At 44.6% G+C, this 14,870-nt stretch overlaps 1 protein-coding gene across 4 annotated transcripts in view; it reads left to right on the forward strand.

Moving 5' to 3' along the window:
- Positions 1 to 14,870, forward strand: part of LOC135253442 (ephrin type-B receptor 1-B) — a 243,604-nt gene that overhangs the window by 102,777 nt on the left and 125,957 nt on the right. For all 4 annotated transcript variants that reach the window (XR_010329615.1, XM_064332731.1, XM_064332732.1 and 1 more), the window contains exon 3: positions 9,312 to 9,993. Coding sequence is in view for 3 of the 4 variants with exons in the window: in XM_064332731.1 (XP_064188801.1) it covers positions 9,312 to 9,993 (682 nt within the window). In the remaining variant the exon portion in view is untranslated. The remainder of the gene's footprint in view (positions 1 to 9,311; positions 9,994 to 14,870) is intronic.

Consider the following 14,870-nt stretch of genomic DNA (forward strand, 5'->3'; position numbering starts at 1 on the left):
ATTTACTTGAATCGTTTAGCAGACGCTTTTAGCCAACAAGATGTTATCAGCAATATTCTCCAAAAGCACTACTGCTTTGTGCTGTAACATGGTCCAGATCCTGACCATTAAAATGGTGCTGTCTAGTCCAGAGTGCGTAATTGGACATAGCTTCATTAAGGGAGGAAGGTTCTTATTCTGCAGATTATTTCCGCAGCTTATTATGCATTAGCGCCTCCCCCTGGTCAATTGGAATACCCACACACTGTCTCCATGGCCACCGCAGAGGGGGGAAGGAAATGATGGCTGGCCATGCATGGCCTTTGGAGGACATGCGCATTTGTCTGCCCCCCCACAGAACGCCAGAGGAAGTGGCGGGAAAATGTTTTCAATATGGAGAACAGCCAAGAAACAAGGGAGAGAAAAGGGTGGTCTAAAAAACAGGAAATAAAAATGATTAATGCTCATGACTGTATTAATGCTCGCTGTCCTGAAATAGACCCAGAGTGGAGGGATGCATTGATGTTTATGTACACGTGCGATCTGTGTGCTCGGTGGTCTGAGAATATCTGTCTGTGTTTGACTGTAAATACTGGACCACTCTGCTGACGTTGTTTTACAGGTGCAGACAGCGGTGCGTACTGGCATCGGAAGCACAGAATTCCATTATCTCCTAGGCGACACCCGATCTCTCGCTCCATCTCCTCCTCTTTGGTACAGACCAGACCTTTGCTTAACGATTTAAAGACTTATGGAGGGAAAAAAAGAGATGGTCAAATCATCAGTGTTACTCATTACATTATGGATTGTCGATTTCTTTGCTTCGATCTATATTTCCTCCTGGATTAGTAGTGCTGTTTTATAACTGAAAAGTACATACATGAAATGCAATTTTTATTGTTACTTTGAAGAGGGAATTTAATATAAATATTAAGTTCAGAGAGAGAGAGAGAGAAAGAAAGAGAGAAAGGTGTGACAGAAATACAACTGATAAATTAAAAAATATGGAGAAACCGACAGAACAGTCGGATCTGTGTGTGCGCCAGGGTGAAAACATGGCCAATGTACCAAAGCCATGTAGCAATGCAAGATGAATGAAAAGCACAGACTCAGCGCAGACACAGAGGAGCAGAGCAGGCTTCTGCAGCGGGAGCAGATGAGATCAAATCTCTGGCAGTGCAAAGGTTCGACTTAAGCCATTGTGCTGTAGACAGATATGAAAGCAGTGCTGCGGAGGGGGAGGTGACTTGTCTGTGGCAGAGGCTGTGTGTGAGGAGGGATCCAGTGTAAACACGGAACTGAGCTGGGTTAAGAACACGTGGGCGAAATGGACTCTGGGACAATTCAGCAGGGAGTGAATGAGACACGCCCCCGCAGCGTTGCGGCGATTCGATCTCCCGCCCGCATTATTTTCGGCGTCATCCCGCTGTCTTCCCTGGGAGATCATATGGTTCTTGGGGGGGGGAAGAGGCGGAGGAATTGGAGGCCTTCCTGCTGCTCGTGTCCCCTGAGGGTCCGGGGAGAGTGTGCGGTCACGTGACTCGCTCTAGGGTTCTGAAAGGCTGCAGCGGTTCGGGCCGGCAGGGTTCCCCCCCGGGCCCTCTCCGCCGGGCTGTATTAATGGCCGCCCCGTGTTGGAAGGGACAGGCCGCTCTAATGCTGATGAATGGTCACTGCGTGAAGAGGCGAGGGGAGAAAAAAAAAGAAAAAGCGTTTAATTTGCGTCTGGGATTACTGTAAACTCATTAATCACGTCGGCGCGGCCTGCTTTCTCCTGCCTCGCCCCCTCCCTCCCCCTCCCACCTCGCTTCACCCCGCCCCGGCCCAACCAACCTCGCCACAATCACAGTTTAACTCCACCGTCGTTTTTTTCCCCCCCCTCCCCCTCCTGAAGTCGTTCACACCTTTGGTCGCCACGGGAACAGCCGCAATAAAGGCCTTCCGCTCCGGTTAAAGCGCCGTTCAATCAGGGACGCGGCGCTCCCGCTCTTGGACCCGCGTCGGAGAAATCACGCTTACATTGTGCCCCTCCGGGCATCCGGCTGTCCCACACGTGTGACTCAACCTTGCGGCTCATGCAGGCTACCCGCAGGAGCGATACGTATGACGTGAACATGTGAGGTTGATATTGAGTTTTTTTTTTTTTTTAAAGAATGGATGCACTCAATTCTTCAATTTTTAAATAATCTTTTTTTGTGAGAGGTTAGCTGTCACAGGTCCAGAAGGAAAAGGAAAGAGATTGAAGATAATGTTCTCTTGAACAAGAATTTTTTTTCTTGTTGCAGGTGATGGAATCAGGAAATGAAAGGGAGATAATCTCTATAAATTCTGTAATAACATTGTTCTGATGTTATTGCAAACCACACTGTTGCAGCATTATGCCAAGCTGTGGTGAAAATGATGGTTCTTGTTAACTTTAAGAACGAAAAAATAGAAATAATTGTGATATTTACGATTGGCTTGTATATGACTAAATATAATTATCATTGCAGCACAATGGACAGTGATAGGCCGCTGATAGTATTGTGTTGCAGGTTTATTTGTTATTTTTTTGTGGATAAATAAGTGCTTGTATGAGTAATGCATTCACAGAGATACCCTCTGCTCATTTTCCTTAGATGAAAGAGGGAGAGGGAAGCTGGTGATACTGCCTTTAGCCTGCAGGACACACTCTTTCTCATGATTTCATTTTTTTTTCCTTTTTTCCTCTCTCCCTTTCTCATTACCTCATCTTCAACAAGGCCTTTGGGAGAGTGGAACACAGTCCACCGGCAGCTTCATGTAATCAAGGATATTCATCATCTCCGTGGCGACAGAATGGGTCTTCCTGAGGCCTGTCTGGGTCATGTGACTCCCAGAGGTTTCGAGATGGTGGCGTGGAGTGGTGGCTCCTGCACCTGTGGGCTACGGGTGTAATATTCGGATAAATGTACCCTGCTGTTGTTCCTGTGAGAGAAATACTTAACCTGAACTTATTCAGTTGGAGAAATCCAGTTTTATAAATGCATTACAGGTTAAAATAAGCATGAGAAATATGAATGAAATAATTCCCTTCTGGCCGATGCTCGGCCAGCAGTTGGTCTGCACTGCTAGTTCTGGCTCTGATTCTAAATGAGCAACAAGAATAAGATCCACACCCGCATCCTCCCGTCTCCATTACTGGAGTTTCACACTCTCTGTCACTTCCTTCATAGACGAAACCAGCAGCATACCGTATGTCTTTCTTTATTAGACCCCTCGAGAATAAATGTTTGATTGGGTTTTTAGTTTAAATTATTAATTTAATGTAAATAATAATTTTTTGGATTTGCCTGGGCTGTAACATGTTTCAAGCCTGTGGTTTATTGAAAGGGTCTGTTTATTTCTTTCAGAAAGGTATACGTGTGTGTGAGGGGAGAAGGGAATAGGGGGCAGGGGTTTTATGATGGGACCTGTTGGACTGCTCTTATCAGAAAGGGCAGCCTGGTTCGAGTGGCATTTGGCCGTTAATCGTCACCCTGATCTCCCAGGGTCTGGTCTCGCATCTGTCACCCCGGCCTCTCGGCTAACAATCAGACCCAGACTCCGGAGAATGCGGTCTTGACCTCATTGCACTTGAGCGAGGCGAAACTCGAGTCTTTTTTTTACATCAAGCCTGCAGATATCATCACTGGCTGTCTTCTCCCTGGCCTCCAAACTATTAATACATCTGAGGTTCCTGTGTGTGGCACTTTACTCCGCTTTCCTATCCTTTCTTATTTTTTAACCACCGAGCAGCGCTCATTTTCTGCAATTATCCCAGCGCTATGGCAGTGGATATATTTCTATTTAAAAGTTTGATGGCTTAAAACGAATGCAGAGTGCCCAGAATGAATGGATCAGCAGTGCGATCTTTGCTGTAGTTAATTCTCATCAGGCTTGTATCTCATCAGGCTTGTAACCTTTAAACGCCGACGCCGTTAAAACAGTGACCGACCAGGCGACGATCCCCCCCCAACTCCCACCCCGCACCCTAATTGTAATTCAATAGCACATGGATCTGTAAAAAACCAAAAAAACTAAAAAAAAAACATTTCCTAATGTGCCAAGTCAGTGCTTTGTCATGTCTGGCAAAGATAGCTTTTCAATTGTGTCACACCTCAGATAATTGTAGGGCTGTGTTCTGATGGATCGCAGCCAGGTAATGAAAATGCTCAGAATGTCTGGCTGATGCTATCGTTTCCATTCGGAATTACTGTGGTGGGAATTGAGCCACTGTCTTCGTCCTGCACAAATCACAGACTCTGGGTGTTGGAATACAATGCACAAGCTAGGTTTTCCAATAAAAAATTTTCAATTTAGAATATACAATAAAATATTGTAATTACTTGAATTGAATGAATGTGCATCAACTCAAACCAGACAATAACTACAATGAAACAGTTGTGCTGTTTGTATAGGTTTAGTTACAAAAAAAAGACACAGCCGTTTTCTGTTCATCTGTGGTTGTAATGTAGCTAAGAAACACCATTTAATATACAGAGAAAGTATACTGTGTTGCTGTAAAAGATGAGTTCCAATATCTCACAGAAACTGAATATAATGTAATACATTGACGTTAAATTTGTCAGTATTAATGAACATGTTGCATTTAATAATGTATGGCTAATTACACAAATTATTTCTGCAACCTGACGTTGCATTGCATATTTACAAATACGTTTCTCTGAAATATATTTATTTTTCCATATTATTTCTAAATTTTACCAATTCAAATTAATTTGGGATTTTCCTCACTTATTATTTAACATTTAAACTGCTTGCAAACATGCACTTCTAAACTTTGAGTCACTTTACATTTTCTTTACATTCACTTGGCAGATAATCTAATCCAGAGTGTTTGTAACGGAGCAAACTGTCCGTTTCTGCTAGGACAGTATTTTGTAAAACGAACAGGTTTTTAGCAAGTACACTGCTTTCATACATGTAATGCGCACCATTTATGTTTTCTGGTTTGTCAACTCAAAAACATTCGCTACTGTACATCTGTTCACCACCATAATGTATGCAAGTAATAAAAATACATGTAACAATTGAAGAAACATTGGGTAGCATTGCTTTGGATTACTGCTTCTTTAATTTCGGTGAGGCAAGATGGCCTATCTTGTTTGTAGTACAGTAACCTGGCATCATTTTGATATCAATACTTTTAATGGCAGGCCTAAATTTAGCCAGTTTGAATGAATGAGTTATAGACAGTGCTTTGTATGTATGAGTAACTTGCCATCTTTGTACGTTTAAAATTTGTTTTTCTCTGATATCTGATAACGCAGAGCGTTAGTTATAAGAAAGTGATAAGAGTAATGCATATAAATGTAGACTATGAGAAGTATGCACATACATACATGCAAACACGCATACGGCGTACGCAGTCCCGGATTTAGACTAGTTTGATTGGGGGGCAGAGCAAGATTTTAGGGGGACCAAGTTGAGATGATTTGTGATGAGCAGTGGAGCGGACCTGGATGTAAACCCTTTAAGAAACGGTTGTGGATTATGGCTATCCTTGTGTAAATTAGTACAGTCTGATCAATGTATACTGTTTAGCAATTTGGCTTTGCTATATGTGTAAAAGAATGGCTGTGACAAGGGGTGTGGTGGCGTAAGTATAAAAGAGGTTCACATCAAAAGAAAATAAACAGAAATGTCCCCAGTGTGTGTACTCACTGATTTGATGGCCTTCCAACGAGCCCTCATTGACAAAATTATCAGCAAGCTCACTGAATTTGAGCTCCCTCGATCACAACTTGTGTACCCTTCTGTCCTGCTCCATTTTATGTTATTTTGTGGAGATACACTTTTAGTGTCTGTAAGGTTTATAAGGCATTTTGATATGCTTAGCTGTTGGTAGGACTCCTTTTTGCGGTTTTCCTTAGCTAGATCACTGACCTTTTGTGTGAATTCGAGAAGAAGAACAGGAACACTTGACAGTGGAGAATAGCAGCACAGACATATTTTTCAGAAATATTTGCATATCAGAAAAGAACAGTAGTATGAGAGAAATAAGGACAAATGATGAAAGAAATTGAGTAGTTGAAACAATATGTTTTTTAGCAGAATGGGCATGTAGGTGACGTCTGACATGATCACAGACTATAGAGTAAAGGAAATATAGGCCCTATTCAGACCTGGCATTAAAATGCATCTTGGGTGATCCGATCACAAGTGGACAGTTCTAACTACAGGTGTGAATGCACCCAAGACGCATTGAGGATGCATTGAGATCCAATCACTCAGACCACATTCAAAGGTGGTCTGGGTTGCATATGGCCACATTCTTTTAGCAGTATGTACACTAATGCGTTCTGGGCCACATTGAAGGACCGCCTAGTCAACTGATGTCCTTTATGTAAGCGGACGTATGTACTCATTCGCGCGCCAGAAACAACAAGAAGCCACACTGAATAACGAAATAAACGAGACAAAGTTTTAAAAAAATGATACCATGTCATTCTACAGTCAATATCTGGGACTAAATATTGAATAAATATACAACCTTACCATTGGTTTTACGCATAGAGATGTCCCTTTTGAGACTGAGAGGTCATATATTGTCATGGACAATCCGTTTGTGAATACAGGCATTTGTGATGCCTGGGTGCCTTCCAAAATAGCTGTGCGTAATACCACACGTGTTGTTTACGACGTTGTCGCCCTTTTTAGTACAGTCTGGCTTGATTGACAATTCATTTATTCAGTAGGTGAGAGTATAAGCTTTCTAACGATGTATAACATGTCTGATTTTGCTTTTGGAATAGTGTTTTATAGGTCAGCGTAAACGAAAATGTTCTCATCATCGCATTCACTCTGTGGTAGCAGTAAAAGATGCTGCATCTAAATAAACATTGTCAACGATTTTTCGTAATTTCTTGGAAAATACTATTATTATTGAGGACTTCTGGGCATAGCTAAGCCATATGTTTGCTGATAAACCTATCTGACATCGTTTTCTGGAGCAAAACAGAAGCGGATAGAAGTGTATCATTTTGGTTGGTTCTCAAATAGCGTAAGCTGCCTTTGTCCACAACGCCTAAAAATTTCGAAAAGCGCATAGACATATTACGACTGCATCAATCATCTTGGGCGATTTGGTTTGCCTGGAGCATGCCAAGGAATAGACCCAGTCTGTTTTTTTAGTTTGATTTTGTCTGCGCGCCAAGGTATTTGCAAACTTCTTCTTCTTTTAATTTCCAGCAGACTAGGCACAGGTAGTGCATTGCTGCCTCCCGCCAGTTAAAAACAACAACGCATTTGGTCTTTGCAAACGGAAATGATGTACATGTTTATTTGCATATTCAGCGGGGAAGTGAGATCCGATCACAAGTGGTCACTTGAGACGCATGTGGAGACGCATTGTGATGCCAGATGTGAACTGACATCTGTCTTGACTGAATCTAGACACAATCTGGATATATCTGGATACAAATTTTCCTTATTGAATGGTGTATAAAACAAAAGGTACTTCTAATTACTCATTTACATGGTTGTTGAAGTAATGCGTGAAATTGTGTAGGAAAATTGTTGTACTAATGTACTTTTCTCACGTTCAATACTAGTAGTTATAATTATGAATGAGTCATGTTCTGAAATGGAATGTTTTAATGGGGAGTTGCAGACAGTTTGTACGTAGTAATTGTTTGTATGTGGGTAGATAGAGAACAGGGCGAGGTAACATGAATGAATTGGGTTTTCTGATAAGAAAGTTTTCTACAGTAGCCAAGTGAAGAAATATAGTTAGTAGAAACACCAAAGTGGTCAGCTGGTGTAACTTATTAAGAAAATCAAGAAATGTGCTGTCATGAAATGCATATGACTGCCTGTGAGTGACTTTTGGTAAACATGCATAGAAGATTGTGATATTCTGATAAGTGCAAAAGCAATAAACAATTATTAGTTAGCAAATATAAGGGTAAGAAAATTTTTGATTGTCCGACCTTGTGCTTCCCAGTCAATGAAATTAGCCGTGCACTTTTTCTCTCCAAAGTGAATTTTCTTGTTGAAATGTGTCCGTGGTTCTAAAGAAGAAGACAGGCCAATAAGCGCAGCTGAGCTCTGGTTTTATCCATATGACCTGGCTATATTTTAGCCGGTTAACTGAACATGTAGATGGTATGTTCGGGGAAAACGGGGTAGATGTGGTGCAAAAGCAATCGTTGAGAAGTAATAGAGAATTATTAGTGAGCAAATAAGCATGTTTAAGAAATGAAAAATTTTCGTCAGGTGGGATTTGACTCTGTGACTCAACGATCCATAGACCATGACATTACCACGGAGCCACAGACTGACCAGCTGTCAAGACTGGAAATTTTCTTGGGGAAAAAGATATAAGTCCAATTTGCATGTGTACAGTATGTGACATTTTGATTGGCTGGTATAGGTGAAGGATTGGCTGGTGTAGGTAATGTTCAATGGGGAGACTTATTCTTTATGGGCTCTGAGCATTTTTGGCAGGAAAAAGAAAACGCAAAATCCAGTTAGTTTTGGGCTTTATTGTATGGACATGTGAACTTGTTTTTGAATTCTGTCTGTTGAAATGGGGTCAGAATGTTTTTAAGAGCTGCGAGTTCGTTGCTGTTGCGTTTATTTCTGTGGGGTACCCTGAAAAGTGAACGGTTTCTAAACGCCGTTTGTGGCGTTTCTAAAGGCTGTTGTGTCCTCTCTCTCTCTGTCTTCTAATGTGCTCCATAAGGAGCTCCTCTCAGACATGGAGGCCTTTGAGATGAGAAGTTCTGTACTCGTGGGGGGACTCCCGTGGAGCACTAATGCATTTGCGACAGACGGCTGAGATGTGATGTGATACGCTGAGATTGAATTGTGGTTAATCGGGTGCGGAATGCATAGTGTTATGTGGCTTCCAGTTGTTCGTTCTACTTCTGGAGTTACCTTCTCTACTGTTAATGATGGCTGTAATGGTATGATACATATCCATTTTGTGATACTGACAGTTCCCTGCTGTAAGATATGGATATCAGGCATTTTCAGCAGAGAAGGTATTTCACTAAGAGACAAAAAAAGACTTCACTTTTCACGGGTGATTGTTTTTTAAGACTACTTGTTTGATAATGCTTAATTAACATAGCTGTCAAATGTGGTGCTGTTGGCCAAATGTTGCCATCGTCCTATCTTTTTATGATAATTGAGTTTGTTAATATTCTGCTGCTGTTTAATTGTCATTCCGTTGTAAGAGTCGGCTGGTTTAATTGCTCTTTTGCTCCCCCCCACACACACACACCCAAGCTGTGGCAGTTTGACATCGCGAGTGCAGGCAATCGATCGATTAACGCAATCCCCCATTTCGGTTGTCTCCCACACAGTGGGAGGAGGTGAGCGGCTACGACGAGAACCTCAACACCATCCGGACCTACCAGGTGTGCAACGTCTTTGAGTCCAGCCAGAACAACTGGCTCCTGACCACGTTCATCGACCGACGGGGCGCCCAGCGCATCTACGTGGAGATGCGCTTCACTGTCCGCGACTGCAGCAGCATCCCCAACGTGCCGGGCTCCTGCAAGGAGACCTTCAACCTGTACTACTATGAGACCGACTCGGTCATCGCCACCAAGGGCACGGCCTTCTGGATGGAGGCGCCCTACCTGAAGGTGGACACCATCGCGGCCGATGAGAGCTTCTCGCAGGTGGACTTCGGCGGGAGGCTCATGAAGGTGAACACGGAGGTGCGGAGCTTCGGGCCACTGTCCCGGAGCGGCTTCTACCTGGCCTTCCAGGACTACGGCGCCTGCATGTCGCTGCTCTCCGTGCGCGTCTTCTACAAGAAGTGCCCCAGCATCGTGCAGAACTTCGCCATCTTCCCCGAGACCATGACAGGCGCCGAGAGCACCTCGCTGGTCATCGCGCGCGGGATCTGCATCGCCAACTCGGAGGAGGTGGACGTGCCCATCAAGCTGTACTGCAACGGGGATGGCGAGTGGATGGTGCCCATCGGCAGCTGCACTTGCAAGGCCGGGTTCGAGCCCGACAATGGGAACGTCTGTCGAGGTAAGCGGCCAATCTTATCCCCCCTTCCCAGATAAAATGCCATAGTATTCAGGGCTTTGCGCTAATATTTGTGAGTTGAAAACTACAGGAGCACACTAATGTATCCCAATTTGTAGAAGTGCTCATAAATTCTTTTTCTGGTTAGCACATATCAATTTTCAGGAACAAATGCTCCTAAAATAGGAGCACTGTAGAACCCTGGTATTGGGTCTCACGTGGGGCTCTCTGTCTCTCTGTCTCTGGTGAAAAGATATTTCCCCATCGATAGCAGAGACTTTTGCTGCTTGTGCTTGAGTTGTTTTTGTAAAGTTTTGAGGACGCTTTCTCTCTTTTCACCGTGTTACATTCAAGACCCCCTTATTTGGTGGAAGAAAGGGTTCATGGGCCCTTTCTTTATTCATTTGGGGAATTTTTGGTAAGGACTACATAGAATGTTAGCCTGTAATTTCTGTACCAAATGCCCTGTCATGGTGATGGTTGGAATGTTGAATATCCCCCTAAAAGTAAGGCTTGTAATGAGAGAAAAGATATTGATGGCAAAATTAAAGAAGAACCTTCCCTGCGGTAAACAGAACAAGACATATTCAGAGGACCTGCATATCTTCATAAAAAATCTGTTGTGGCATAAATTTATACATTACAGGCAGGCCCTTCTTTGATGCGTAATCGGCCACTCGGAGTACACTTCCATCATGTGTAATGTAAAGCTTGCTGCCTGTCCCGTGGGCATGATTGCGGGCCATTTACAATCTTGTGGTGAAACACTCTTGTTATTACCTCATTTCTGCCACATCTGGTTATTTTTACTACATTAAGGCTGCACAGGATATGCATCTTTGTGAGGTCTTTGTTTTTTTGTCTGAAAGGCGTGTCCTGTGTCCGTGCACTAGGAGTGACCTCGTCGGAACAGCACGCTAGAATTTAATTCAGTGCGACTCTCTGGGGTTTGAAGAAAAGTTCTTGTTGTTTTTCCCCACCAATAATGAAGGAAAGTTATTTTGCCTGCTTTTAAAGCAAAGTGAATGCTTGCCATGAAAGGATGCCGTACATATCTGGGCAGTCTCATTCTCTCTCTTTACAGAAAACAAGCTCTCTCTCTCTCTCTCTCTCTCTCTCTCACGTATACATATACACACACACACACACAATGCATTGATGTGCTTGTGCACCCGCTCACAAACGTGCACTTCATGTGCATCTATTCTGGAACAAGTACTATTTATGACATCTGTCCAATAACATTCTCTACTTATTTCTGACAGATGTTCTTCAGAGGTGAGGGAAATCTATTTGTATTTTAAGCGTATGTTCCTCCTCGGGCAGTGCTGCTGTATGCACGCTCTCTGGCTTTGCTGAAGAGCTGTTTCTCCTCACAACACGTGTGTGCGTTTGGTCCCAGGTGTGCCATGACTGTGCATTTCAGTGGAGGCGTGGAGCGGTGGTAGTGTTCACACATGCAGTCAGACGGGCCTATTTCTGGTGATACAAAACAAAAAAAATATCTGAATCATCCTATAAAATGTCTAGTAAAAACAACACACACACACACACGTGAATGTGCACCCACATGCACACACATCACTGTACATGCATATACTGTACCTACAAGTACAGACACACAAACACACATCAAAACCTCATGCACGCATTTGCACAGGAACACACATACACACACGCACACACGCACACACGCACATGCACACTGCCCAAGGTTTCAGATGACATTTCCAGACCTTCTTTCAGACCTGCACCATATTTGATCCCCCTGGCCATTGACAAGTCTGTGCTCAAAGCAGATAAGATCGATTGACGGCCATCTGTGCTGATCAATAAATAGATATGAAACTCTCCCGATATAGAATCAAGCCACTCTGAGATGCCCTAGCCGTGTCCTTGCGCTGGGGAAAGGGTCTGCTTTACAGAGCGCCAACCACAGGTGGCAGCACGTCCATCAGCCAGAAACAGCAGATATCAGGACTGCGTCTGTGGGCACGCCTCCATATTTGGACCCCTGATAGTGTACTGTATGGCGAATTTTCTCCTTTTGCAGTCTGCAGAAGATGCACGCGTGGGGCTGTTGAAGGGGTGGGCGCTCACAGATGGGGGTTTGATAAAGGTGGAGAGGGGCTGAAAGCAGCGGAATTATTTGGGTGCCGCTTGGTGACCTTGTGGGTAGCAGCGGTGCTGGTAATCCTTTTAGGAGACTCTGCTCTGTACCCCCCCCCCCCCCCCCGCTGTAGAGATATCTCACAGAAGGCTCCTAGCACCCTTAGTGTGATCCCGGTCTTCTAGAACGTTGGCCAATCGGGAGGACCGCAGCAGCTGCTGAGCTTGTGTCGTTAGCACCAGTTCTGCTAAATTTAATCTTGCTTCCCTCTGCCCATGTGCAGAAGTAAAACGTTGGCTTGCAAAATAATTTAATTTGATTAATGAATAAATGCATGAGCAGCCCTCAGTCCTGACTGCGGAAAAGGGGGAGGTAAAAAGGACCGGATGTATTTCAGAGTGTCAGAGCCATTCAGACTCGTCCACGCCGTTTTAATGGGCATCAAATGAAAATATCACCAAAATCAATAGGTGCTTATTTGTATTTATGCCTCCACAAATCATGCCCTCCAGGGACTAGTTGCCCTGGCCAGGCCTTCCAGTGAGGCACTACTAATCTTCTTTTATGTCCTGTCGGCCTCTCTGTGTTTGTCAGGCTGTTGAAATTCCCTGCCCCTCTTTCTCACTCTCTTTCTCTCTCTTTCTCAATGTCCCTCCCTCCCTCTCTTCTCTCTCTCTCTCTATCTTTCACACTCAGGGACTGCAGATGAAAATGAGCTTCTCAGCTAACTCACGCTTTGACAGACATGTCTGCAGAAATGTTGTGTACTGTGCATTGTCCCTGTCAAATAAGCATCATTAGTCACTAAATAGGCAAACTCACACACACACAAACATAAAAACACACACACATGCTGAGGGAACCTTTTTTAAGTGATCACAGTTCTCTTGTTATTCTGTGACAGATACTAAAAAAAAAAAAATGGGCAAAAAGATAAATATTTGGTTCATGTATACATATATTGGCATTATGGGTGTGGGTGGTCATCTTCGCCTGCGCTCTCTGCTGTGCTGATGAAGCCATCGCCCGTTGCTCTCGGCACATGTGACAGATGTGTTCTCGAGCTGGAGTCACACACTGGGAGGGGTGCGGTTGTGCCGGGGGGGTGGCGGCCAGGCCAAAAACGCCGGTGTGTCCCACAGAGTCGGCGAGGTGTGAGCTGCCCCCTGCCGGGTCTGTAATTGAGTGGAGATCCGGGTGCGGCGTGTGCTTGGTAGGTGCGGCGGGATTCTGTGGCCTCGGAGAGAGAGCTCTGAGTGACGCTGTGCACTTTGAGGGGCGGCGCCGCTGAAACGGAACCTTCCAGAACCCTGGTTCCGCTGTCAAAAATCGGAAAATCTGAAGAAAACTCCCCCTCCATCTTTAAAAAGCCCACAGTTTATTTAATTAGCTGTGTGACTGGGTCAGATTATCAATGTCCCTGATCATTTATGGAAAAAAACCGTGCTTTTGTCTGTGCGTGTGTCTGTGTTTGTGAGTGTGTGTGTGTGTGTGTGTGTGTGTCTGTGTTTGTGAGTGTGTGTGCGTCCGTGCGTGTTTGCTTACCCGGATGTTTGCTATGCCTGGCACTGGTGTTAGTTGTGGCAGAATCTGAACTCTTGATCTCTCAAACACAGTATAGCCGGTGGCTGTCAGCACCCAGAAGTAAAGCCCTTTTCTGTATCATTTTTAAGGCTTATATTAAAAAAAACCAGAGTATCGAAAGTCACAAGAGATTTTGGGAAGTAGCCGGCAGGACAACAAAAAGACATCAAGAGACAAGGGCCAGAGTTGGCGAAGAATATACAGGCTTCTCTCTCTCTCTCTCTGTCTCTCTTTCTCTCTGTCTCTCTCTGACTCCCTCCTCTTTTTTATCTCCTTTACCCCTCAGATGTTTTCAGAAGGAAGAAAATCCAATACAGAGCTGTACTGCGGTGCAGGGAAGGAGCGATGTTGTTCAGATGGGTCAGCCCTGAAAAGCCTCAGGCTGAACTCAAGGGGTCGGATAAGAGATCAGAGAGAAAGGCTTGGGGCTGATGGAATGATCCAGAACACAGCGGGATTTTAGTTGTAGCCACAGTTTGAGGAGTGAGAAATTCAGGGGCGCACCCCCCCCTCCCCCTTCCAGTTGGAGGGAGGAGCAGTGGAGTGGTTGGCGGGCGGATGGGACCCCTGAGTTTGTCTGCCATCGGTTTCTCATGGGCAGAAGAATTATGTTGCTTGAAGTAAACTTGTATTAACGTGACTTTCTTCCAAATTTGTCCTTTGATAGAATAAAAACTGGCTGTTGGAAAAGTAGGAATGAAAGTGGAGGAAGTGGAGAGGATGGAAGATCTGTTTTTTTTTTGGTCTTTTTTCAGGAGATACTTTGAAATCATGGGTAACTCCTGAGTTTTTAGGCCGGCCCGTTTCTCTCAGGAGTGCCGTGAGGAACAAACAGCCCCATTTCCCTCATACAGGCGAGGGAAACATCACGTGGATGCCCTGGAATCCACATCCTTCCTACTGCTCTGTTTTTTCTGCATTCGCGACATTGTGGTGAAAGGGGAGCCCCCCCCCCACCCCCCCGTGAGCGTGCGCAGGGCCTCATCCCTGGCACATGCCACAAAGCACCCTTTGAAAAGAGGGGGGACACCTTCACCCCCAGCTGACTCACCAGATGGGGCAACATAGCTCAGGAGGTAAGACCGATTGTCTGGCAGTCGGAGGGTTGCCGGTTCAAACCCCGCCCTGGGCGTGTCAAAGTGTTCTTGAGCAAGACACCTAACCCCTAACTGCTCTGGCGAATGAG

The sequence above is a fragment of the Anguilla rostrata genome, chromosome 4 (genome assembly GCF_018555375.3).
Source record: "Anguilla rostrata isolate EN2019 chromosome 4, ASM1855537v3, whole genome shotgun sequence".
NCBI lineage: Eukaryota > Metazoa > Chordata > Actinopteri > Anguilliformes > Anguillidae > Anguilla > Anguilla rostrata.